General features: G+C 35.2%; 1 protein-coding gene across 1 annotated transcript; it reads left to right on the top strand.

Annotated features, from left to right (window-relative positions):
- The first annotated feature begins 5,301 nt into the window (after window positions 1-5,301).
- Window positions 5,302-24,322, top strand: LOC126833352 (meteorin-like). Its single transcript, XM_050564628.1, has 4 exons — window positions 5,302-5,801; window positions 17,334-17,749; window positions 20,673-20,729; window positions 22,916-24,322. The coding sequence occupies exons 1-4, from the start codon at window positions 5,668-5,670 to the stop codon at window positions 23,239-23,241; spliced, it is 933 nt and encodes a 310-aa protein (XP_050420585.1). The 5' UTR covers window positions 5,302-5,667; the 3' UTR covers window positions 23,242-24,322.
- The last annotated feature ends 1,930 nt before the right edge of the window (window positions 24,323-26,252 follow it).

Here is a 26,252-nt window from a genome sequence, read left to right as displayed (position 1 = left end):
TGAAAAATATACAATCTGTACAGTTAAAAATTGGTACAATAAGCATAAGGTACAATAAGAAAGATATATAATTAGCAATGTATGACGTGTGTAAAGATCGGATGATGATCCATCCAATGATGAAGCTCCAATGGCTGGAAGAGTGAAGTTAATTAGGTTAACAGCGTTTGCCAATTTCCATTAACTTAATTAAGAATCTTTTACATTTCATATATTATATTATTATATTACAAAACCGGTTTTTATGGTAACCTAACTGGATTTTATAGTAACTGTATTATATATAAAATACGTTACTATACACCTAAAAACTAGGTAATTTGTTTTGTCTAATTTGGTACCGATTAAAAGGCACCGTGGTGATTTACGACTTAACTGTTTTATAAACTTTTGAAAAAAAAATATATTATTATTATTATTATATAACGTTTATTCATAATTACTGTAAATTAAATAATTGAATTTAATGTATTTTCCAGAAGTACAATAATTTTACTGTTCGAATTTCTTATCTTTATTATTTTCACTAAAATGAGATAGTAGAGTTTAGCCTCATCATATGAGATAGTATTGTTTTTATGTTAAAACAATTTATATCGTTTGATTTAGTTATTGCGTGCTCGTGGAAAAGTCGCTTTCTCTTTGTTTTTTAGTAAAGTAAATAAAGTAACAATCACATGTGTCCGGTATAAGAAAACAACATGGATGACGGCAAGGATAAGTATATATCATTAGTAAATATATTCAGCGGTAGAATGTAATTAGGTAGCGTCCGGTGTAGAAATGTTTTTTTAAGCTGGCTTTTTTTCATAGGTATACTACTAAGATGGTAAAGTGGTATTATGATTTGCACGATCATCAGACATTTAGATACATCTTTAATATAAGAGACAAACAATGGAGGAAAAATATCACATGAACTAAGAACAAGTCAGGTTAAGTCAGTTGGTGGTATTTAAATCTCGAACAGAAGTATAAGCGTGTAACCAAAGGTTTTCCTTATTTTTAAGTTTTCATATTTTAGTCAACAATAAACTATAATTTCAAAATTAATTATTCGAATGAAAATTATTTGAATAATTTGAAGTTCAATTATTCGAATTACAAGTTATTAGAATCATTTTAAAGCATATTATTTAAATAGTGTGTGTAAGTGCTTTTTTTTAAGTAATTATATTTTAAACCATTATTTCGTATAAATATAATATATGCTACATTTAAAAAATATATAAAACCAGTAAATAAAAGAAGCCAACTTATTATTCGAATTTGAATTTATACAACTCTACGCATAATTAAGTTTTTTGACATTTATTTTAAAAATCATTAATTTTTACGATGCACCAACCTCCTGTAGAGTGAATGACACGCAATAAAAAAATACTAATACCAAAAATAGAAATAAGACATAGTACATACCTTAATCTTTAAAAAAAAAAAAGTCCTAGATTCGAGCTGGTTATAATTTATACCAAAACGTTCGCTTAAGTTCTTTGCAAGATAATTAATTGACTAATATAGTTTGTTTACAATTGTCTGGCCATTGTGTATTTTATGTTAATTAATGAATATTATTATGGTTTGAGTAATGTTATTTGTTATTGAAACACGGTTTACTTATTATCTTTAAAATGTTAAAAACAAATACATATAAATACAACAAATTATCGTAGTAATTAATCAAATAATATTAAACGTGAGCTGTGTGCATCTATATTATATTTCATATATAATCTACTTCTCAATACTGTATTATTCAAAGAGCAAATTATGTATAGATAAGACCAACCTATCTGTCTATAGTCTACCTCGGTAAACCTATTTAGTATTTATGACAGTTTTATCATTTCTAATTTAATGCATTTTCGATTATATCATTCAAGATATTTTTCATTTTCATTAGTAATCTTGAAATAATATGTGTTTTAGTCAAATTGAGTTGTAAATTATTAAATTTCGTTAAATATTGCAGTGAGGTAATTTTCATTGTTACTAATAAAATTAGTTGAATTATAAAATTAATTTAATACTTAAATATCTAATTTAAGCTAGGTACATTCAAACGATTACAACTTTATAGCAGGATATTTTCACCCCAGTTGAATTGTAATTTTAGTCGGTTTTAAAGCTCCTTCGGTGTCCTTATTATTTTTTTTTCGGGAAAATTCTATAGACACGATTGAAATGTGTCTAACAACAGTTGTATTTTACAATCGATAATTTTATGAGAGGGGTTTGCGCTGAAGAATATTTGAGGAATTTCTAACGAAAAACTTTACCACAAACAGAAGCGTTGTTGGAATGCATTTGGAATGTAGAGGTCAAATGTTTTTTATGCTAATGATTATTGGTGTTTACTTTTTATTTTTCGATAAATCAAATTCAAAGATATTTATCATTTTTTATGTTAGGAGTTTAGTAATTTATTTTTATAATAATTTCGAAAAAGCACAGCACATTAAAGGGTCATTAATTAAGAATTAATTCAGAAGTATTAGGAGAAGTAAAACATTCGAAAGTAATAGGATCTATGGTAAACGAAAGGATTTTTTTTATTGTATCAAATGAAAGATTTGCAGAATAAACATTATACATTGTATGAATATTGCATGCTCTTGCTTACTAGAATAATTCACTAGAGAACAAACGAAAATGTCATCTTCCCAAGCAAAAAGAAAAAACCACTTAAGTAGCTAATCTGCTAATGGCTAAACAAATATATTGAATACCTTTTATTATAGCCTCCCTTAGATCTGCATTCAGTTTATTTGACCGACCTTAAAACTACATCCAACAAAATGAAATAAAGATAATATTTCTACTCTTTTTGCGGGAAAGTCTTTCTGGATATTTATTTGGTTTGTCAACGTAAGTATATAGGTACTACGTCTAAACTCTAATGTATGTCTAATTCCGCTAATTTTAAAAAAGTTATAGCACTCCATGATTTTAAGTTGAAAAATATGATCATTTTTTTGGGTGTTTTTCGACTTTGAAGAGGAAGGGGTGAATTTTAAAATCTTTGGCTCGATAAAGTACTGTAATGTATACCGATCACGTCCAACATGCATATACTATTGCATGTGCATCGGGACTTCGATGCACCGACACGAGGCAAGGACGGGTGACAACATCTTCCGTGCAAGACGACGTGTGCAGACTTATTATCGGTTACCACCTAGGATTACTATTGTTAAACACTCATATAAATACCCCATAAAGTAGTACCTTAGATTAAGCTTTTAGTGAGTACATTATCTACAGTGCAACTATTACATTATACAAACTTATTGTCATAAACGATTGTGTTGTTTCGTTATAACTCTCTGCCTATTTCAACCTCTTGGTTTATTCTGTACATTCTACCGCACTGGCTACTAAGTGTCGGGCTAGATATTACAGTACCGTTCTTGTAAGATTTTTGGGCCGTCACCGTTTTCCGCCAAAATGACTCTCGGCCGTTATCACCCTAGCCGTTTCCCGCCAAAGATTAAATTTATGTGTTATTTAAAAATATCCCGATTCGATATTTATTTTGTTAACCTAATAAAAATGTCATAGGATAATACCATCTATAAAATATATTGATAATAATATCATTTCGTCAGTGGAAATATCATGCGATTGTTTATCTCTTTCCAGCACACGTTTTTCAGATTCTTCTACCCCGTTGTTGCACAGCCTACCAAATTTTTATTTAATTGTTATAACTTCTATTATAATCTTTTTTTAATTCCATACATATAATTATTATTAAGTAAAATATATATATATATATATATGGAAACACGAGTTAGTGTAGGTGGGATTATATGTGTCCCACCATGCATACCAAGAGATTATTTTATGAGCAGTATAATATTTAGAATTATTAATTAATTATAATTGAAAAAAAAATTTTATTATATTTATTTTTTATTCTATTTCTGATAAATTATGTAGGTAATAATAATTAATTATCGACCTATAGTACACTCCATTATAGCGTGCGTCGTTAAATATTACGACGCTCGGTGAGATATACTCAATTTGCTATTCAACTGACAGAAAAAAGTATAGAACTATATTTGTTGAAAATGTTGTTAGCTATATTTTTAAATAGAACTACTTTCGCCGTAAAATTAATATTTTGTAAAATAATTGAGAAAAAAACTTAAAATCTTAAAAATCATACTTAAAAACCAAAATGGCGGACACTTCCGGTCTTCGAAGGGGTGGCGGTTTTTTTTGGTCAACCAAGAAATCATACAGAACATTTCTGCCAAGTTTCAAAACTTTCCGACTTATTTCATTTTAAAATCGTTATTGACTGCTGTCGTTGCTGCACGGTGGGTTTTTTTCTGAACTAAAAATGTCAGTCGATTTTTTTTGACCATAATAATGTTCACTAATAAATACGTAGAATGAAAAAAAAACAAACAAATCGGTCCACTAAATACCGAGTAATTCAAAACAGAAATAAATAGGGTGCACCGGAAACATCGTCAAAAAAAATAAAGACAAAATTAGTAATAAACCCTTATAAATATGACCTAGACAGTATATTTTTTATCAAGGTCATTGGAATATGCTACCAAATCATTCTTAAGTTACCAATTGAAAAAATATTTAGTCAAAAAATAAAATAAAAGGTGGGTTATTACTTATTTTCCGTCCCACCATGCAGAAACGCTTTTTTTTCTGGTGGGACATACGGTATCCCACCATACCGGAAAGAGTTTTGTGTTTTTTCAAAATTAATTGTTCAAATATTAATCTTCTGATCATTAGAATAAATTGTCATATGAATAAATCGGTTCAGCGTCTTAAAAACATAGTGTGTCCATTTCGCGATAGCTTTTCGCCTGGAACCAAAGATAATTTCATTGCAATCCCGACGAGATTGGGTCCTCGGTTACGCCACTGTACTCTTATATTAAATTTAGAAATCGGAAATGACAGTGTTTTTTTTTTTGACATTTCCAAGTACCTGACGCCAAGAGGCGTACACGTCGATTGTGGTATAAAGGAAATCCACCCTTCGGACAAGAACGTTCTGACCGAGGGTTTATCTCGTGTTGACCCGGTTGACGTGTTTGTCTGTCTCGAATTTGGGCTGTTGGAAATTCAAAATATAATAAATAGGTTCTCGGAGGTAGTAAGTATATCCTTAAGGGTGTTGTGGTGGCGGCGGAGGCAAACCGGTTGGGATGTAAAAAAAAAACAATATCTTGTCTGCTTGGCCCCGTCGAACCTTACACAAGACCTATTAGGGCGGGCCAAAGGGAACGCGCGCTCTCGGTCGACCGGCGGGAGAGGTCGACGGCGGTCGGCACTCGGCAGTCAGTTGTTCGAGTGCGACCCGCACGGTGATATGTATGTTCTGTCGGTCGCTCTTGCCTCTTTTTCATAATATTATTATCGTTGTTATCTTGTACTTGGATTTTGGATTATAAAAAATATTCCTCTGCACGTCGTGTACGCCGTCCTTATAGTGTGGATTATTCGTGTGTGTGATTTTTTTTTTTAGTGAACTCGATTTCAACAACAACCCAATTTTTTTACATAGTAATTACATTTTTACCACCCTTCCTCTGGAGTACCCACGGTGTTATTGTGTGCCGACGCAAACCCATATATGTGGCTGTACAAATACTACCGGTACAAAAGTGCGGGCGAACCATCGGAATGACCGTATTTTGGCGGCCACGCCGGCCGGACGGCCGCGACCTGTTGCTGAGGTTCGTGGCCGTGACGTCCCTTTTGCTGGCCACCGTTGTGCCGGTGTCTTGGGCGTCCGACAGCTGTGACTGGAGTGGAAGGTAAGGATTACAAGAAAACTATAATACTATGAGCCCTTCGAAAGCAAAGTGGTGTAAGTCAAATTTTTTAAAAATTACTATTTATGATGTAAATCATTATTCAAATCTGTTGTCTGTTAAATGCACAAATGACGTAAGTCATAGTCAATTGTTATTTATAAAAATAGTGGCATAAGTCTACGTACACCCACGGTACACTGATAAATAATATACACCACTTTGATTTTGGTTTTGAAAAAATTTGTTTCCTTTAAACGAGACGTCTTGGTTTACAATTACGAGAATTAAACGAAACACGCAGCGACAATATTTCAGGCATAGCGTACGAGTGTTTTTTTTTTTTTAGAAATTTTGGTTAAATACCTACTTAACAGCCTTATGCACCAGATGGGTCAAATAATGTAAGCTAAAGATTGAAATGTTTACTGCCAGAGACAAAACGTTATGGTAAATTATTATTATTAATTAGGTATTAAGTTAAGTTCAATTACGTTTTCAGTGAACACGGTCAAGACCTAATATTAATTGAATAATAGTTATTCTCACCAGTTTAGCTTGACAATTACTAAAATTATAGACTAATCTTTGAATTATATGTTAAGCCGAATTGTTGAGAACGATCATAAATAATCTGATAATTCTTATGATTTATAAATTGATTATTTTCAAAAATGGCGTAAAGACTAAAACATGGAGTTTATTATTTAGGTTGATCAGTAGTTAAAAATACAACTAATTTAATTTAAACCCAATTTTAAAAATTATAAGCTGAAAGTTTTTAACTTTATAATGGTCAAATTCGCGTAGAACATATTATAATCAATTTTTAATTATGTTTTTTTTTTTGTCGTGTTGCCGGTCGTTGTGCAATAAAACCGAATAGGAAAAGAAACAAATGACGACGGTTGTGTACTCGATAATAATAAATGTTGTATTATAATTATAATATACTTTGGATTCGATACTGCAAACACTAGCAGTTTTTCGATTATATCTGAAATGTTTATAGTTGTAGTCATGCGGCGCATGTGAGCTATACATATATAGTCATAAATTATGCATTGTCGGAATACATTAGAATAAAAAATGTTTATGTATATTTTTTTGTGATTATAATAATACAATTGATTTTGGTATCTAATCATTTTATAAACAACCGGTTACACTGATAAACATGTATCACGATAAGCGGTTATCGCGTTAGCAACGTCTTCTCGGACGGATACAGAAGCTGTTGTTAGGGCAGTCGGGTTGTCGGTCTTAGGAAGTATTATACTTGACAAGATTTATATGTATTTAACAAAAAACAAAAATTTCGCAACAGATGAAAACGACCCATGCAATAACAGTAATCTTAAGGAATTGAAAAGAGAGTGAAGAGAGAGAGAAATATATTTCTACTTGAAAATCAACGATCATCGATACCTATTACTTCTTTAAAAATTCCTTTTGTAATACCGTCAAACGGACTAATACGTTCTCATTTAGTTCATTGTCAATTGTGCTCAGGTAAAAACAAGTTCACTTAAAGCTCAGCCATGATGTTATACCTACCTATCTATAATTGTCTGCTTGGACTAGGTCAAATGGTCTAGTTCAAACGATTCAATTTATGTTTTGTTTATCTTCTGATATTGAACCTTATTAAAGTTGTCATTTGATTAAAAACAAATAACAGCTCTTCAGTTGTTATCTAACTATTTTTTTTTTTTTAAGTTATTACATATTAATTTTATTAGATTTTTTTTTAAATAAAATGTAAATATTTTAAAAGCCCAAGTTATAAGTAATTAGTGACCGGTCGCGCCAACCATACTAAAATATAAGCGAATAATTTATTTTTGAAATATTCGATTTTCACGTAAAAATTTAATTTAAAAATAAATAATAGTACAAAAAATAGTGTAACAATTGTTATAAAATATTATATTTTTGGTAAGATGGCTGTTGGCCAATTTTTTTTCTTCAATTTTCCATCAAATAAGCCATCACTGACAACTGCGGTTTTAATTAAACAACATTGTACTGTACACATTGCAGAAAAGTGTATGTGTCCATTCCGGTGTACACGTGCACTTGGTTAAAGGGGGTGGGGCGAAGGGAAAGATAACAAAGCAAATAAGGTGCGTATGAAGTTAGATGGGGATGAAAAAAAGACCTTTGGCCGTATACGGAACCGAGGAGCGAAACAATAATAATAATATGAAAACCAGACCTTGGCGGTTCACCAAATTCGGTATTGGTTTTGTCCGACCAGTTTGTTTGTGTTTTTTTTCTTCTTTTTCTATTTGTACCGAGACAATCGCATTTCCTTTGTCCGCTCGATAAAAACGCAATATAAAAAACGCGGACGACTTTTTTTTTCTGCTGGTTAAAAAATTTCACGTGCACCTGACCTAACGTCACCTACTTATTTCAATAATAATACGGTAGCCTATACAATATAGACGGTCCCCAAGACATTCGGTGGCGGTGTCAACAATACCTTATCGGCCGCACATAAGACATGCATGCTATATTGTTGGAAAAAAAAAATGCTTACTCATAGACTTTTTTAAAAAAATGCATGTTTACATTGTGTTTGCCACATTTCGACATAATCATAATAAATATATAAAATAATGCCGTGTCGGTGAAAATATGCGGGGCGCGTGCCCATCTATGGTATACAGGGCGATTCGATAAGGATAAGACATTAATTTTTTCTTCAACTAATTGCAATTTTGATTTTTGTAGTTATTTTTTTTTTTTTTAGTGTTTGTTAAAAAGTTAATTACTCATATGCGTTACGTAAAATAACATTAGCTAATGTGTCTCCAAAAAGAAAAAACTACAAAATGGCAATTAGTCTTAAGTGAAGTTGAATCACTTTATGAATCACGCTGTACCATTCACAAATAAACGACAGTTTCGTGGAAGTTTCATGGTGTATAAAATATGTAAGCAAGCGATTGTGTAAGTTAAAACCGGACCATTTAACGACGGCTTCCTGCTTTGTGGCTGGCACTGTCGGTGGGTTATTGTTTAGGATGTTTAATTTTTTTCCGTCGCATAGTTCCGGTCAATCAGCGTTTCATTGTGACAGCACAGCGAAGACCTCTTCTCCGGCTGATTGTATTGTTATGTCCCTCGCACGGCTTATGTAGGTGTATTGTTTTTCTGCCGGACCGACAGATACTTTACAGACCAAGTTGGGTATTTACCATGAACTTTTCTTTCCAAACACACTCACACTAATTAGAATACACCGCGCGTTAGGCGGGAAGAGTGATGTATTTTGTTGCTTTTTAGCTAAACCATCGGACCAATGGTCACACCCAGCTCTTAATTAAACGCAGAATGTAAACTATCAATGTACTTCCGGTTCACTAATTATTGTAATGTATTATGTAGGTGATATACCATATAGATCACAGTAATGTGATTTGTGTTTAAATATCGTGTTACGCGTTCTTGTCGACGAATCGTTTTATATGGGTCGATATTGAGAAATAATAGGTATAATGTTAATATGTATCATAATAACATTATGTTGACCTTACAGACTTACAAAACAATATGGATTAACTAAATTCTGCCTCGAGCTAAATCCTTGAAACTATGTAATGACATTTAATGACGTTTTAGAGCATTTCTAGGTCTAATATTCATTGTTTATTTTAAAGTTTTTAAGTTGTTGTAAACTTAGGTTTAAAGAACCATTTTTTTTACAAATTTCAGCGTTCATTCTCAATAATGTGATATTCATAAATGCATTTCTTTTCTGTAGGGGTTATCGAATTCTAAATCGAGTTCTGCTGTGATTCGTTTTGGCCATTTATTATAATTGCAATTTCGTTCAAACTGGTAGTAGACTTTTCACATTTCAAATGCAACGTCACGATTTGGCCGGCCAATTCGGGCACAGTCAGATAGAGAATAAGCGCTTAATTCGTGTGTTTTTCTTTTTTAATTTTTATTATTTCCCATCGCGGGTACGATATTTTAATATTATTGCCTATCGGTTCCCACGAAAGTGCAGCGACGTCGGTGCAATTTCTTAGGATCACAAGAACCGTCCCCAGGCGGCCTACCCGCGTTCGTGACGATCCGACTTGGTTTCGTAACGCTTACATACTTGCAATATAATTCAGGTTGGAAAAAATATATATTTTACTAGGAGGTATACTTTCTCCGGTTCGTGATCGTCTCGTGCTCGGTGCGTTATTCCGTCCAAGTCATAATTAAACGTCGCGTCACGGAATGGCAAAAGAAAATACTACTATACAGACACAGTCTCGACTATTGCTCGAGGATGCGCTAATAGTTATGACCAGATAGAATCTCAACGGGTCCCATGCTCGTCATAGGAAGCATCAACTCGAACCGTGCACTTGTTACTGTGATGCAAAACAAGGTAAAGAAACGGTTTAGGAAATTGACGGTCCTACCCCCACAGCTCGGTCCAGGTCGTCAGAGTGTGTGAAGTTTTTTTCCCAATCATTGTCCTTTAGAATTTCCATATTAAATTTTAGAGAGCGCCAACCGAAGTCAACCGAACAACTTAAATTCCCCTCCAACGCTTGACTTAAACCAATTCCGGTATAAAGTATAAACCCAATGTAAATTGTGTATTTTACTTGATAACTCTTTTCAATAGAATTATACTGATACCAATTTTTTTTTTCATCATGTCTTGATTACTTTATATTTAATTGCACGGTTTGGCCTAACCTAACCGCATACAGTGTGTGTAATCGATTTATCGTTTGAGATGGGTACGTTTTAGAGTAGGTATTATTATTGTTAAAACACATTATATCACAATCGCATTCGTTCCAACCGACGGATATCATCGGAAGAGAGAAGAAGAAGAAGCGTGTGAAATTTAATTCGATTTCGTCGTGACTACTGTACTTGAGCACCGACGACTCTGCTCTGCTCTGAGTCTATAATATTATTATACACACAGAAGTCTCAGTGTATATATTATACACTTTATAATCGGCCACCGTGTAATTATAATATATAACGTGGAAGCGATGCAACGCGGATTGGAGAACAACAACAACAACAAAAAAAGACACCAAAAAAAAACTACCTCAATAATTGCATCGGAACCGACGTTTGTTACCGAAGAGTTTTGGAACTGTTTCTCATTATTATTATTTTTTTTTTCAAATCTTTCATGTTTTGACCGTCGACACACCGCGCCGAAGCCAGTTATTTCACAATATTCTTCTTCTTAATTTTTTTTTTCTAGAAAGAAATCGGTGAAATATTCCCGTTTATTATGTCGAAAATGTCTTGTTTTTTTCCATACGCACTTCATAGGTAGGCGCCGGGTCTTCTCCTCACGCTAAGCACGCACGGAGGAGGAACCAGTTTATACAAAGAAAAAATACACACACACATGTATACATTGTCAATATTTTTAAGAGTTTTGTTTATGCAACGGAACGAGATGTGGATGTGCACCGCTCACGTATCCAATTACTATTGCTTATATAATATATCAGTATACGTTATTGCCCGTGTGTGAAGATTAGCGACCGGCTACCGTTGTTGCATTTTAGTATATGCTTGCCATAAGATCATACTATTGTAATAATTGCTATATCCGATTTGCTCGGCAGGTTTTTTTTTTTACTTTGCTCTAAAACCCTTAAGTCTTAACCCGACCTATCGCTCCCGTTTGGTGTGTAAAACGATACGTCTGTCCTGGAGTATATTATATGAGGGACAATATTGTTTCAACCCCACCGGTGGGGGAGGGAGGGTTAATGTTGGTCGGGAGTGACGGAGAGACGTCTAACAGGTGGCGACCAACTCTCTACATACATACATAATAATATCTTCTTAATAATAATATTGTACTGTCCCGCATAGACTCCGGTGCACGTGGTGTGTTTTTGTGAAAATATTATTGTTTGCGTTTAAGGTCTGCACCGCTCGGCACACACCGAGATAAGGACCACAACAATATAGTATTCAAATGTATTACACACAAACGGTTCGGTTGTATTTGTTGTTCCCATACAGGCCAATAATATTATGATGAGTTTTTTTTTTTTTAATGAAAAACAGATAAGCGGCTAGGCTCCGAGATTTCTTAGGCCACCGCCCGATTTGTTGTTTGTCGGTCGACGTTGTAGATTTTTTTTATAATCATTTAACTTGTATTAGCAAGCTCTAACGCCGCCGTTATCGTCCGTGTGTATAAACATATGATCATTTTTAAACCATAGTTAAATTTCTATAACTCGTCGCGTGCGCCACTTGAGATCACGTTTTTTTGACATTAAAACTCTGACCAAAGTCGTTTTATAAAAAATTAAAACAAAATCGTATCTACTATAAATTGACACTATATATCACGATACTACCTAACTTAACCTGTTTTTGTTTTTACTGAAAATACCTTCTCCACTTCGTATCGAAGCTAAAAAAATACCAACAGGTGTACCAAGTACAATGACTTTATTAGATATGTGATGCATCGGTGTCAATTAAATAACAAAATAGTTCAAACTTTTCTGCGATTACATATTATTACGGTTTAATAATATAATTGTAAAATAAAAAGTCAATTTTTGACTATTCTAGTTGTACTTTTTAGTATTTCAACTGCGACGCATTATTGTCGATGCTGGTTTGAAACTTGGATCAAGTTTTGTTCGCCCCGGTTGGGTCTTCACTCTTTTATATTGTCAAATCACTATCATGGGCATCATTATATTTAATTTTCTACACAATGTTTTCTTTAGTGCCAAGGAAAATTATTGATCTTACTTATCAAAACTGTCACGATGATCTCTTAAAATATTTGTAATTTGTATTTCTACTCGGACGATAAAAGGTGTCTTTTTTTTTCGCGCCAAAATATTACTAGACGGTAAAGTGTTTGTTGTCTTTGCTGTGACAATGGCCATTGGCGGCAGCGTTGTGTGACGCGTTTACCCGGCGGGCGTCGCTGAAATTAATTTTCCTCGAGGGTTCGAAATCACAATAACAATAATAATATAGTAACAATTGCAATAATAATTGTAATGATCTCTGCCGATACCGAAAAAAATAAAACGTCTGGGCGGTAGGAAATTAATGGAAACGCGTGTATTTCTTATATTGGAGAGATCGCAGCGGGACCCCACGGACTTAACACAATGGACCCGCCTCGGTTCGATTACTTGGCACGATTTTTTCCGTGCAAGAACCGACCCTTCTCTCGAGCCGTCCCCCCACCCCCCCGGGGGATCCATCCGAATGGCGTTATCGCAGAGCCCGAAGCGTAGGATATACCAGTTAGAATAATAATAACAATTGATCCCGTTTTGGTACGAAATTATATAGACCTTTTTTTTCTTCTTGGTTTTAGTGGATCAAATGTGAGTGTGTAATTATTATTATTGATTAAGTGCTAGCAAAACGTCGATCGGGGTGGTTTTTTTTTTATTGTATCCATCGATTATGAAATATTAACAAATTGTACACCGATACCGTGAGCCGTTTAGCCTGGAGGGGCGGGCAAACGTTTTGTGCTATGAGTATTTGATTTTTGGCGCCATTCGACGGGGGACTTGCATTCGACGGTCGCAAACCCGCAAGAGGCCGGTTACTCGTTAAACCGATTTACGGGTACGAACTACGAACCCGGCACCACATGTGTAACGCGGTGGTGACCGAATCCCCATGTAATAATAATAATAATAATATAGAAGCAACATGTGGCGTTTTATAGGAATTGGAGTTTGTACGCAGGACTGTGGGCGTGGTCCAGAAGGGGAAAAAGGGCAGTAGAAAAATTTGTCGCTAATTACATAGGCAGGTTTTTCGGGGTTTGTTGTATATATATTCGAACAAGTGGTTGAGGAGGACAAAAAAAAACACACACACTTCTGACGACTCACAAGTATTAACCGGCAGATTCTTGGGCGTCTGCGGCTAATCAGTCCAAATTACCACCGCAGACTGCCACTAATGAACTCAACAAAAGGTCTATTTAATGGCGCATCTCGCTCTCTTGTGTTCTCTTCGGGTCGTTTTTATTTTTTTTTTTTTGTTTTAATGGCTTTCGATTGTGATGATTTTTTTTTTTTAACCATTACTATCATAATATTTCTACTACCTACACTCTAGGCTGTACGTTATAACAATCGCAGACGGTGACTTCACGGACAATAACGTGTACACGCGGTGTGATTACTCCGAATAGCTTGTCTTGGCTTTTAAATGTCATCTCGTGTGTTTTACCAAGCCGTTCGTGTAACCCTATATTATTTTGGCACCCGTTTATTGAACATGGTCTTTTTCTCTTAACCTCCCTACATGTTTTGGTAACGTGGTCAGTCGGCGGCGGCGGCCAACTCGTCTGGAAAAATCAATCCAGTGGACTTTGCGTGGATCGTACGGAAAAACGATACTCCGGTGGAAGGTAGGTAAAAAATAATAACAGTATCCACAAGAGTAATCGGTCGGAAAACCCATTAGGTAATCTGACACGCCGCCGTCCCCCATGCACTGAAACAACCTAACCTAACCTAACCCAACGGTTCAAATGCGTGATGAACGTGTGTGGATCATTATGTGTTACTGTTGGTGAATACATTTTCGGTAGACCCGTCGACCGGTTTCCAAACGTCATACCCTTCAACGGTCAATCCTCGAACACCCTCTTGTCTGCATCTGAGCACGTATACATACGTTTGGATAACCAGCGTGGGCGGTTGGGAGTAGACGTTTGCGTGTGACAAGGATAAAAAGAGAAAGGCAAAGTGGCATTTTTGCCCTACCACCGTGTTATTGTGAAGGTTTGAAACAAAAAAAATTACCAACGATTTCCAACTGTATGCATACGTTCACAGATGCAATGTTATGCGTAGTGTCCTCAATCACCGCAGTGCAATTGCTGATTATATAAGTGCAATGCCGAGCAGCCACAGTTGAACAGTCATTTGTCAGGTTCCCGTGTCACTCGAGAGGAGATTTGTAACGATTAAACGTACTTCGATGCACCGAGTGTGGCGAGCCGACAAGATGTTTACCAGTGTTGCGTTAATGACTTTGTCGCGGGTAGAGGAACGGCAAAGGAAGGAAGATACGTGAGAACCGCGGTGTAAATATCTCTATAATTCGCCGCATTGTAAACGTCAAATAATTTCGTTCTTCGTTCCCAGGGGATAATGTCGCAGACCGCATTGTCTATGGCAAAGAGATCAATGCCACTGTCATCATCATCGCCATCGCCGTCGTCGGCATGTGGAATCATAATATTCGACCATCGAATACCCATTAAGACCTGTGTGTCTCCGCAATAAAGTGTTTTGTTAATAACCGTACGAGGGATGGCCACAATAAAATGTGCATTCAACGACCAGCGCACAATAAACAGTTCATAATATATTATTATTATAATACTCGAATAATCACAACACGCGTTATTATTATCACTGCGGGCAAAATATTGTACCTATATATTATGTATTAGGATGACGATGATGATGATGAATAGTGTAAACTTGAGATAGGTGTTTTCATATCGTCGTTTAATGGTTTGTACGGTTAATATAATTAAAAAAAAAAATAGATTTCTGGTCGCCGGTATTGTGCGGGACTCCTATTGTGAATCTAACCCTCAAACCCATAACGTAACTCGACTCGTCGTCAAAGGGACATACGTCTACCAGCTGACACTCGAGCTCCTGTCGAATACGGTCCTATGTTTTTATTTTTTTTTTTTGATATGAGTTTACCGCACACCAAACGTAGAAGTCACAGGACAACAGTATAAGAAGGAAAAAAACCTACTCCTTGTCCTTTGGATGAATACGAAGTGCCGAGTGACAAATATTAATCATCGTGACGCGATGGGTCGTTTATCATAATATTTCGATTGTGTTATTACCTTATTGTTGTTGCGGTGAAGCTGACAGTGTCGTGTACTGACATCATCAATCCGCCGTCGAGCATGGTTCGGGTCCAGGGATAATCGGAACTCGGGCAGAGCCTCGGCTGGGTCTTCTACTCCGGTGGTCCGAGGAGTCTATCGTTTTTTAATTATTTTTTTTTTCTATCATTATTATCACTATTATCGTTTTAGACAGGTACTGTGCGTCGGCGGTCCGCGAATATAGATATATAATTACAGGACATATTTTATAATATAGTTGCCTATTTAATAAACCACTTCGATCGGGGTCTACCGTCGAAACAATAATAACATTCTACACTATAAGCGTCGTTTCCAGTGGATTTTTCAATATCCGAGGCGTTAGATTGTTAAGACCGTTAGGTCTTGTTGTTTTCGGTCGATCGTAAATCATCGAATTAATCCGACACGCTCGGATATGACCTGACCGTTTGTTTCTCTTCTACACTGCAATTAGGCAGGCAGGGCTTTTACGACTGTTGCTGTCGTTCGGTCACTGGTTTAGATTGTTTTATTCCCGTTACCACTTTGTCGAAAAACGGTGTTTTTTATTACACTGCCACAACAAAAACCTGTCAAGTAGCTTAAAAGTGGTTGAAAAAGCAGTCAGGTCCATAAGAGTGTACAGAAATGTTTTCAAATGATATGGAGAAAAATATGTTTGTTATAATGTTTGTTTGGCGTCTTGAAAATAAAATTATTCATGTAAAATAGTATAAATTTTTTTGTTTTAAGTGTTTTTATCGATGAAACAAATAACGTTTTTGAAAAATATTTTCTCGTTATCATTTGAAAACACTTAAGACAAAATATGACCACTTTCCTTATTATTGCTGTACCGGACATGTTATGAGATTACTATGAAATAACTTATAGGCTAATAATCCGTACTCCTCGTATGAGAACGCCTTATAGTATTGTTTTTAATAGCTTAAATATGATGATTTTTATTTTTTACTGGGCACGAGTCCAACTATGAAAGTGCCACCCGGGTGTTTGAATGACCGGATAATTATGTATTCCATAAAAGAAAAACAAGTTTTATTTATTTTTCGTTAGGGTTATCGTCGAATACCTACATTGTAGGATTCTTATGATATACATATACCTACTAACTAATAAGTAATAACAAATAATATACCGTGACGAATCACGGAAATACACACATCTCGTTTAAATATAATTGGAAACGAAATTTTTACCGCTACATGCATAAAAATAATAATAATACTGTGGATCTGAGCTTAAACCCAACGTTAGAAATTTGGTTATCCACCGGATGTATACTTGCTTTTATAATTCGACCAACCAAATCCTCTTTTCATCCCTTTTTCTTTGTTCACTCCATGCACCTCCATTGATGGCAGCCCCAATCCAGTTCATTTGTTTGGGTATGCATCATTTATAAACCAAATAGAAATTACTTTTTTTGGTACATTTATTGGGTTTGGGTTTTTTTTTTCGCCAACTCTTAAAATCTAACACTTAAATTTCTCTACTCTATTTATTAAACCTTGACAATTATTAAGTCTAATAACTTAAATTTCAAGTTTTTTTTTTTTGAGACCTGTTTTAAATAATGATAATAAAATCAAATAATAATGTTTTTTTTATTTTTTTTGTTACAGTGGCCTTTCCGATTCTTCCGAGTACTCGGTGCGGCCCGTCCGGCTGGACCGATGTTGGGCCGGTAAAGTGCGTTGGGCGTACCCGAGGGGTGCGTTGCGCGTTGTCTTCCGGTTGACGGGCACTGGCGGCGGCCGCGAGTTCCGGGTGTGCCTGAAACCGGACAGGCTGGACGGGGTGCGAGTGTTGTTGGACAGCGCGCCGCGACGCTTGATCACCGTCTACGACCACCGAACAACGTCCTCGCAGCCGCCACCATCCCGGTGCTTCAAGAGCGTCGGTGGCACGGCCGCGTTCTACGTGGAGGCCGACAAGTCCAGGGAACAGCCCGTTGGCGGTGCCGTCCGGTTCCGGTATGATCTCGAGCCGCTGGGTTCACCCGTGCCGGAGCTGTTCTCTGCCAACGATCTCGACGACGGTAAGTGTCATACATACACATATACATACCGTTGATTACCATTTGCTCAGTTTACATCCTGCAAGCATATTTTGGCTAGTGTCCACCGCTTAAACCAGTTTTTCAAAAAAAGTTGTTCATACAAACGGGTTGAAGGTTTGGACGAACAAGTCACATAAATCATACATGTACCCACCACGTTTTATGTATGCAAGTTATATCATAAGTTTTGTTGGTTCTTCGTTTAGCACTTCACAATAATCATAAAATCGCAATGGTCGAACAAATAAAAAAAATAAAAAAGAGTAATTTCTGTGTACTTATTTGTCAACTTGGTTAGTGTATTTGATTAGATTGGTAAACAATGTATTTATATAAAAAAAATAGACAAGACCAAATTACCGTTAATGACCGTTTGGCAAACGATTTGCTTCTTTTTTATATTAATACCTTTTTTTTTTTTTTTCTTGCATCGTAATTGAGCATGAACTTGTCGCGTTATCATGGCAATTAGGTTGACACGGAAAATCAAACGATTTGAAACAAACAATTACTTACTAGTTACCAATCGATTTTTCACACTGTTTGATTCTTTATCTCCGTCTGTTTCTATTGGTGGTAGTCGGTACTGTTTCGGACTATTTAAATACCTAGTCACTTTGGCCTCAAACCACCTTAAACAGTCTGGGACAAGCTCTGAACCTACACCGATCGTCTTCGAGTGAATGCTAATATTGGAGACAATAAATTTGATAAATTCCCATGAAAAAACAATAGTAGTACAAGTCAGTTTCGACAATCTGGTCTTCTCGTTTAGAGTAGTAGGTCCAATTTCTTTATGTATAATTAGATATTGTGTAGGCAAATGAGGATTTGTTTTTACTCTGTCCACAGTTAATAAAAAACGAGTAAATTTTTTTTCTTTTTCTTTTCCGAGATCTCGGATCCTATATTTTAAGTATTTGGTAATTTTGAAGATTACAATGGTCATTGCGTGAGGATTGTCACCGGCTACAAACCGGTTCTGACCGTTGATGTAGTGCCCGTGTATAACATCAAATGTCCTACTGGCATATGCATAACATAAAAAACGGTAATTTATTCTAAAAATTATACTAACCGAGCGGTTTTTATGAGTGTGTCGGCTAATAATTTTTTTTTATGGCATTTGTAATTTAATTTCACTAAAAAAATATACTAAAAATAACTTCATTGCCATGGCGGTTTGACAAATTAATTTATCCCTCGTCTGTTGGACTGTGATTTTGTAGACAACCGACGATTTTCGTTTTAAGTTTCTTTCCGTTATGACAATATAAATGAGGGGCGGATCAATGGCTATGCCCCGTGAAATTGTAAAACAATCAATTCTAGAGTAACTATTAATAATCGTTAACATCACCCGATATTTTTGCAACATGTTTTTGCTAAAAAAAAATTGTTTTCTCTATCCGAACCGAATCGAGTACATCAATTACACGATCAGACCGTTGACTTGCTCGTACCTAGTCCTTAATAAAATAAATTAAAGCGCGCACGCTTTTCAGAATAAATAACACTATAATACACAGGCAGGTGCCCCATGGCTGGTATAGCTGATGTGTATTGTTCTTGACACACGATAATAATGACTGACCCTAATTTTCTTTGTAACTCGACAGCCGAACAATGTGAGCCGTACATGTTTATATGCTTCGGGTTTATTATAATACATCCGAGTCGACCTTTATAGCAGCAACATCTATAGATTTCGTATATAGCAACACACAATGGGAGCATGAAAAAACAAATTCGTTTTCTTCAAACAGCCGATATTTTTCTTTTGATAAATTAATTGGAAACAAGAGGAAAATACCTCCTTAGGTAGCTTCGTTAAAGCTAAAATTTTAAAAAAGAACCGAAGCTGTACCTAATCCATCCGCGCAGTTAATCTAGATCCTATAAATGAATTGTCAGTTCTAGCGTGTTGCCAACACAATTTATTTTAAGCTCTGTATAATAGAAAAATTGTTAGGTTACAAAAGATCGACCAATTCGTGATGCGCGTGTAACTGATAACACTGATACAAATTTCGACGTTTTTGAACCTCTAAATTGTGGTTTAACTAAGATCCAAATAAACTTGACTGGTTAAAACCGAGATCATTTCTTTCGTTTTGGTCTTCGATACATTTATTTCAGATCTAGCGTTGGGACTTCAGTCCGATAATCCCATTAGCGATTTAATGTTTTTATTATTTAAGAGAATTATGAGACCTACTAAACAAAGCCACTGTAATTAATGTTAAAAATATTTTTGCCAAATATTATCATAAATATAACGCAACCATATTATGTAATAGTTGGTAAACAAAACATCTTTTCACCTTCGCATCAATAGTAAAAGAAAGAAGGCCGTACACTTGTACCGAACCTTACTGCGGCCAAGACCGGTTTTCACCTACATTAAAAAAATTAAATACACATCAGTACGCTTTTTTTTCATATTTCAGTCGCTTTTTATTACACGGCTAATTTTATTATTCATTTATTATTATCACTACCGCTGTAAACAATGGAAGGTGGGCAATACCACCGCAATAGGTTGATTTTTTTTACGATTTTAACCTCAGCATGGCACCGGTAGGGCATTAAAAAAAAACCGTTCTCTGCACCCTTTGACCCGTTAACGCGTTAACCGAGATTACCGCCTACCGTAGATTTCCTGACATACCTACTGAAGAAAGATAAAATAAAAATATTACAGATGACATTCGAACGACTCCTGCCGGGTCATCGTCCATCGCATTAATGTGTAATAATAGAAAATTATACACACAGCACGCGGACATGGCATCGTACTGTGTTATCCATATTAAGTGTACTGCCTGTCAAGGGAACAAAAATATTTTAACGTTGTCTAATAAGATTTTAATTATATATTGTTTTCTTTTGCTTTTTACAGAGTGCCGCCCATGCACCGTGGAAGAAATGACACAAGCCTACTGCACCAGTAGTTTAGGTGAGTTCCTTCGCAAATACATCATAATATTATCATAATAATATAATATTAAGTTTCTAAAAAAAAAAACTCTCATGACGTTATATCTATTGTTCAGGACGAGGCGCTAGTCTCTAATGACTCTTATACGCTCAAAATTTAAAACAGAAGCAATATAAAAAGATTTTTTGGAGTAAATGACACATAAACAGATCACATTAGCTCTTTTTTGTTTGTGGTATTTATCATAAGCGTAAGATATGTTAGATATGCCGTGAAAGTTTCACTGATATATTTGTAAGCTGTGTTAGTGAACCCCTGACTCTCGTATCAATAAGGGACAACTGCTGATAGCATTATCTTATTCGGTTTAAAAACGTAATAGCCTTATTAGAAAAAAAATGCTGCAAAACTCCACCCATTTAAAAAAAAAATTTTAATTTGTACATGCATACAATATTATACACTTAACACGCTTGTAATCCATCATGCAATGCATATATTTATATTTTATAAATATGTATATTATACATTATCGTAGAAGTAAAAAAAAGACTCGGGGTGCATTTTCAGGTTTTTATATTGTCATCATGAAAGCGCGCATATAATATTTCTCTAACACCGACTGTATAGTATATTATATATATATATATTTTTTTTTTGTACCAAATTTTTCTTCTTCTATGTATCTGTCATTACTCACACACGATGCGTGTATTGTAGTGTGTAGTTTTTTTATGATTATTATTATTATTATTACTATATTATATTATAGCTCAAAGCCTTTCATATATGAAATTACGATCTATTTTAAATATTACTTACATGGTTTCATATAATATTATTATTATTATATACATATACATATACTCGTCTATAATATAATATTGTATTATAGACCGCGACCTATGCATCATTAAAAACACAATGCCATAATACCTACCTATAATAATATCGTATACAGTCGGTGCGCAGTATACCCACATAGAAGCGCATGATCGTTAACTATACAGTCTGTTTTTTGCTTCAATTGAAACCCAAAGTCATTATCAAAAACAATGGCCGAGTATGAAAGAATAAAAAATGCGGGAGAACACCGAGTTTTTGTGTTGAGCTGAGTCTTGTATTGTTCCACCATACATGACGCATACTGAGTAATATAATATACTAATACAGTATGTCCTAAAACTAACGCCCAATGTGTATTACAATTTTACACTTTGCTGATTTCCCATATTTTTTTTTATCAAATACCATTTTTATTTATAACAAAGAAGACCAATTTCACTTGTTATATAAAGTGTTTTTCAATTTTTACTATGACCCCATTGACGCCGATCAAATAAAACTAAATGCAAAATATCTTATTTTCTTCTTCTTCCAATAGTATTCGCGGGGTCGACCACCTTCAGCGATGGATTTTAGACCAGGCAATGTGCGGTCTCTCATTTCATCTCTGACCATCTTAGTTCGTTTACTACTCAATTTAACAATCGATCTGGGCTATTTTTTCAACTACTCCTTCTTCATCTTATCCCATAAAAATCTGCTTAGCCGCCCAAATTCTGCCCTTCACAAATCCCTATCCGTCCCAAATTATTTGTTTACTAATTCGGTCTATCTCTACAATATGCCATTATAGTACAACTTCCAATCTTCTCTTCCATTCCTAATTCTATCAAACTTAGTCACGTATTTACACGTCCATTTTGACATTCTCATTTCAGTTGTACTTTCGTTTTCCATCATGCTTATGCACAATTGCCAACGCACTCACTTTCACACTTCATTGCTGGCCTCACTCTAAGTGACATCTTTCTGTCACACACTACACTCCTATTACCTACACTTTCCACCATTCTTTTCATACCTCTCCGTTCTCTCGCATAATCAAATATTTAAAGTTTTCCATTCTATTTTACCTATTGCTCTTCAAACGCACTATTTCTCATATATACTCGTGTTACTGTATTTCTGTCTGACTATGGCTATTCGGAATGACTCAGTTCACACATTCAATTAAGCTGTACTCCTATATGCTCTCTTATTCTCATAAAACTCTAAACTCTTCAGTCGTTTTGCTATTGGATTTGGCTCTATGATCAGTGACTATTAACTGCAACTCTTATAAATTAACAACTTGGTCCATGGATATCTTTAAGCATCATACACCATCGAAATAACGTGGGTTTTTTTTCTTTTTGCAGTGGTTCAAGGCACAATAGTGGGCGTCTCATACGACGGGGACGTGTCGAGGGTAAGGGTACAGCCGACCAAAGCACACCGTCTGCCACCCGAAGAAGACGATAAGGTGGCAGAGGACATGGGCGACGATAGCTCTGACCCAGAACAGAAGAAGCCACTGACCATCACCTTCGGACGGGGTTGTAGGCCTGCGGTCGGACCGGGTCAATTTGTGTTCATGGCCCGAGCCAAGTTCGACGAGCTGGCCCTGAGGTGTGCACCTCGACTGGAAGAGTGGAGGCAAGCTGCCAAAGCTGATAAATCGCCTAGTTGCATTCTGACCGACTAGTTAACGTTATGACATATATATATATATACATGTATATGTATTTTTATAAATATAATATATGGTGTTGGTCACGAAGTTTTGTCAGATTTACATACGTTTTGTGTGTAAAACAATTATACAATTTTCGTTAGCCACACTGTATATACAGTGTTACCAAAACAGTTGTGTTTGTGTACAAACGTGTTATGTAAAGTTTTTTTTTAGGTTAAGCTCGATACGTCATACGTTTTTTTAATTTACATTATAATAGTCATCAAAGTTTTTTTTTTTTTGGTTAGATTTGTTTGTATAATTACTATTATTAATAAAATTTCGAGAGGATAACTGCGGTACATACTATATTGCCATTTGTACAACAGCTTAATATACTATGTAAGCGAAGAAAAATCAGTTTTTTTTTTATACGAACAACTGGACGGTTTTAGTGTAAAGGAGAAGCATACATGTCGAATTTGACTTGTTTTTAGGTGACTCAAAAACATTTTCTAATTAAATCACAAATTGAATGACTTGTGCTATTTTCACCAAACAAGTATTGACTCGTACTCTTTTTCATTAAACTTGTTCCAACTATTTTGTTTATGATTTGATTAATGTTTCTGTAGTTTGGGTGTGTGTACCACCCGGGCCAACAACATGTTAGTAGTCCCGCGATGAGTATCGCTCCTGCAGAGACTTTAACGACCGCCGCTGTTGCTACCGACTATAGATTAGACATCTTTGGGTATTTTTTTGTTAATACAGTAAAAAATGGTTCGACCGGTTTAAAATATTTTTGACGTTATTTTTTTTTTATCGACCACACCGCAATTGTTGATCACATCGGTCGGGCCGAATCGTCGTCAATTTGCAACAGAAATAATTGCAACCCAACCTGTAAATATTATTACTATATTATTGTAGTAACAGCGTCGGGCGGTTTACCGAAAATCTCCCTAAAGGTATTTTTTTCTCTCCTCATCTCATTTAAAAACAACAACTGTACGACGTGTGTAATATATTGTATCTTTACAATATGTGAATCCATGTGCCAAACGAATAAAAAAAAAAAAAAATGTAAAAAAAAGTAACTACAAAATAAGTAGGTACAATATTTTTAGAAAGAATAAAACATAACGATTACTAATTACGTTTTCGGTTGATGTAAACGCAAAAGAAATTCGTGCAATGTCAAAGAACGTAACAAACTTACAATTATTATTTCTTATTATTAAAACTATTATTATTATTTTTATTTGTTTTGTTATTTTTTTTCTGTGTATATGTAAAATTTTATAAGTTCGAAAAATATTCGTTTTTGTATAATGATCTCAACTTATTATTATTATTATTATTATTTAAACCATAAAATATATATTATTGTAATTAAAAAATGTCTACTAATTATATTATTGTAGTGATGAAAATATACATACGTGTTGTTCAATGAAACTCATCCGCTGACTTATTATATTATTAATTATTAATCGTTCCTATCATTTTTTTTTCTATGCAGTTTGTGCAATGGCATCTAATAATATAATCTACCTCGGAACGAGCTTTGGTGGGTTTGGGCCAGAACTAGCGGTTTGTTGTGCACAATAACCGCATTGCCCTAATAAAAACATTTGGTTTTAGACATTGGTAGACTTTTCGAGATTGTACTGTACTGCTGTCTTATATATCTGGTAATTGGGTGGTATTTTCGAAGCCGCCTCTGTCGGATGGAGACGGTCACTGCGCCAGATAGCTGCTTTTTTTTATAATATAATATTGAATTCGCCGATGACGGCAGAACAACAACGGTCCCAAACGGCAAGTATGAGTAAAAAAAAAAAGTCCAAAGACAACCCGGTCGTAAATCAGACATACACTCTGGTCTCTGTGCGGCGTAGCTGGTGTGCCTGTGTATAATAATAGTAATGTTATATGCTGTGTGTGTATATATGTATATATATACAGGGTTCAGCGAGGTATGCCGGTCTCATTAAAGTCCGATTTTATTTAGAACACGCGCCGATCTCGCGCCAGCCAGGACGTCCTCTAATTAGCAGACCCGCGTCCTGCGCTGGGGCAGTTTCCACGTGCATTCCTGTCGACCGACGAGACTCGTTTGACCACAGTCGCCGCCACCGCCAACCGAAAAGGAGCATCGGTGTGTCATCGGGTATGTCCTTGCCCGGAGTCTTTTTCTGACCAGCATGCGTGTTTGCTTTGGTTTTTTTCCATTATTATTATTATTATTATTATTATTACTGCCATCGCACCGTCGCGTCGTCTCGAACGGTGTCGTATTTAGCGTTTTTCCTTGGATAGCAGAGCGCGGTTAACTTCCACTACACACTTATGACATCACTAACACATTCACATTAGAATCATCTTTTTAAATTTCTAATCGTGTGACCAACTGGACTGCAAATACTTACCATATCCCATAAAACTGCATAAAGGATAAAAAATAATTAAATATTACACTATTCTGTTGAATGTAAAATCAGAACATGCATGTTTTTCAACAATCAATGGTAAGTTAGGTAACAAAGACGCCACAACCTAAGACGCTATTTATCAAGTTATTTAATGTAAGCAATTTTACGCAGAATCTTAGTTTTCAGCTAAAACGTAGTTGTTCATTGATTGGTAATGAAGTTTCTTCAGTGGTAATTAATGTTTTACCAAACCGAACGCTTGATTGGAAGGTAAATCTTTATGTCAAAGGCAAAGCCATCCAAAAGAAACAACGACGTACACAGCAAGAAATTTGCTCCAAAACTAGGGTTTCAAAAATAAAATAAAATAAAATATAGAGGTATATGTACTTTTATGCCAGAAAATACAGTTAAGTGGAAGAGAGGACCATTTGTTTTGCCAGTCATTCTAAAGTAAGCACTTTGCGGTAATGTGAAAGAAGGTCTGATTGAGAGTTGAGTAAAATAAGGCGGGGCTACAAAAAAAATAAAGTAGGTATAAGAAACCGTTTTCTTTGCAGTTTTGGAGTATATACTGTTAGCAATTTGTAAACATAAATTACA

This window comes from Adelges cooleyi, unplaced genomic scaffold (genome assembly GCF_023614345.1).
Source record: "Adelges cooleyi isolate 19-005CV unplaced genomic scaffold, UGA_ACOO_1.1 ACOO_flye_CR_arks_rails_tigmint_CR_PRNA_2, whole genome shotgun sequence".
Lineage (NCBI taxonomy): Eukaryota > Metazoa > Arthropoda > Insecta > Hemiptera > Adelgidae > Adelges > Adelges cooleyi.
This window is presented reverse-complemented; position numbering and strand designations above follow the sequence as displayed.

Coding starts and splice junctions, on each gene's coding strand:
- LOC126833352 (XM_050564628.1), top strand. CDS start 5,668: ATGACCGTATTTTGGCGGCCACGCCGGCCGGACGGCCGCGACCTGTTG. Junction 5,802..17,333: donor AGCTGTGACTGGAGTGGAAG/GTAAGGATTACA, acceptor TTTTTGTTACAG/TGGCCTTTCCGATTCTTCCG. Junction 20,730..22,915: donor CTACTGCACCAGTAGTTTAG/GTGAGTTCCTTC, acceptor TTCTTTTTGCAG/TGGTTCAAGGCACAATAGTG.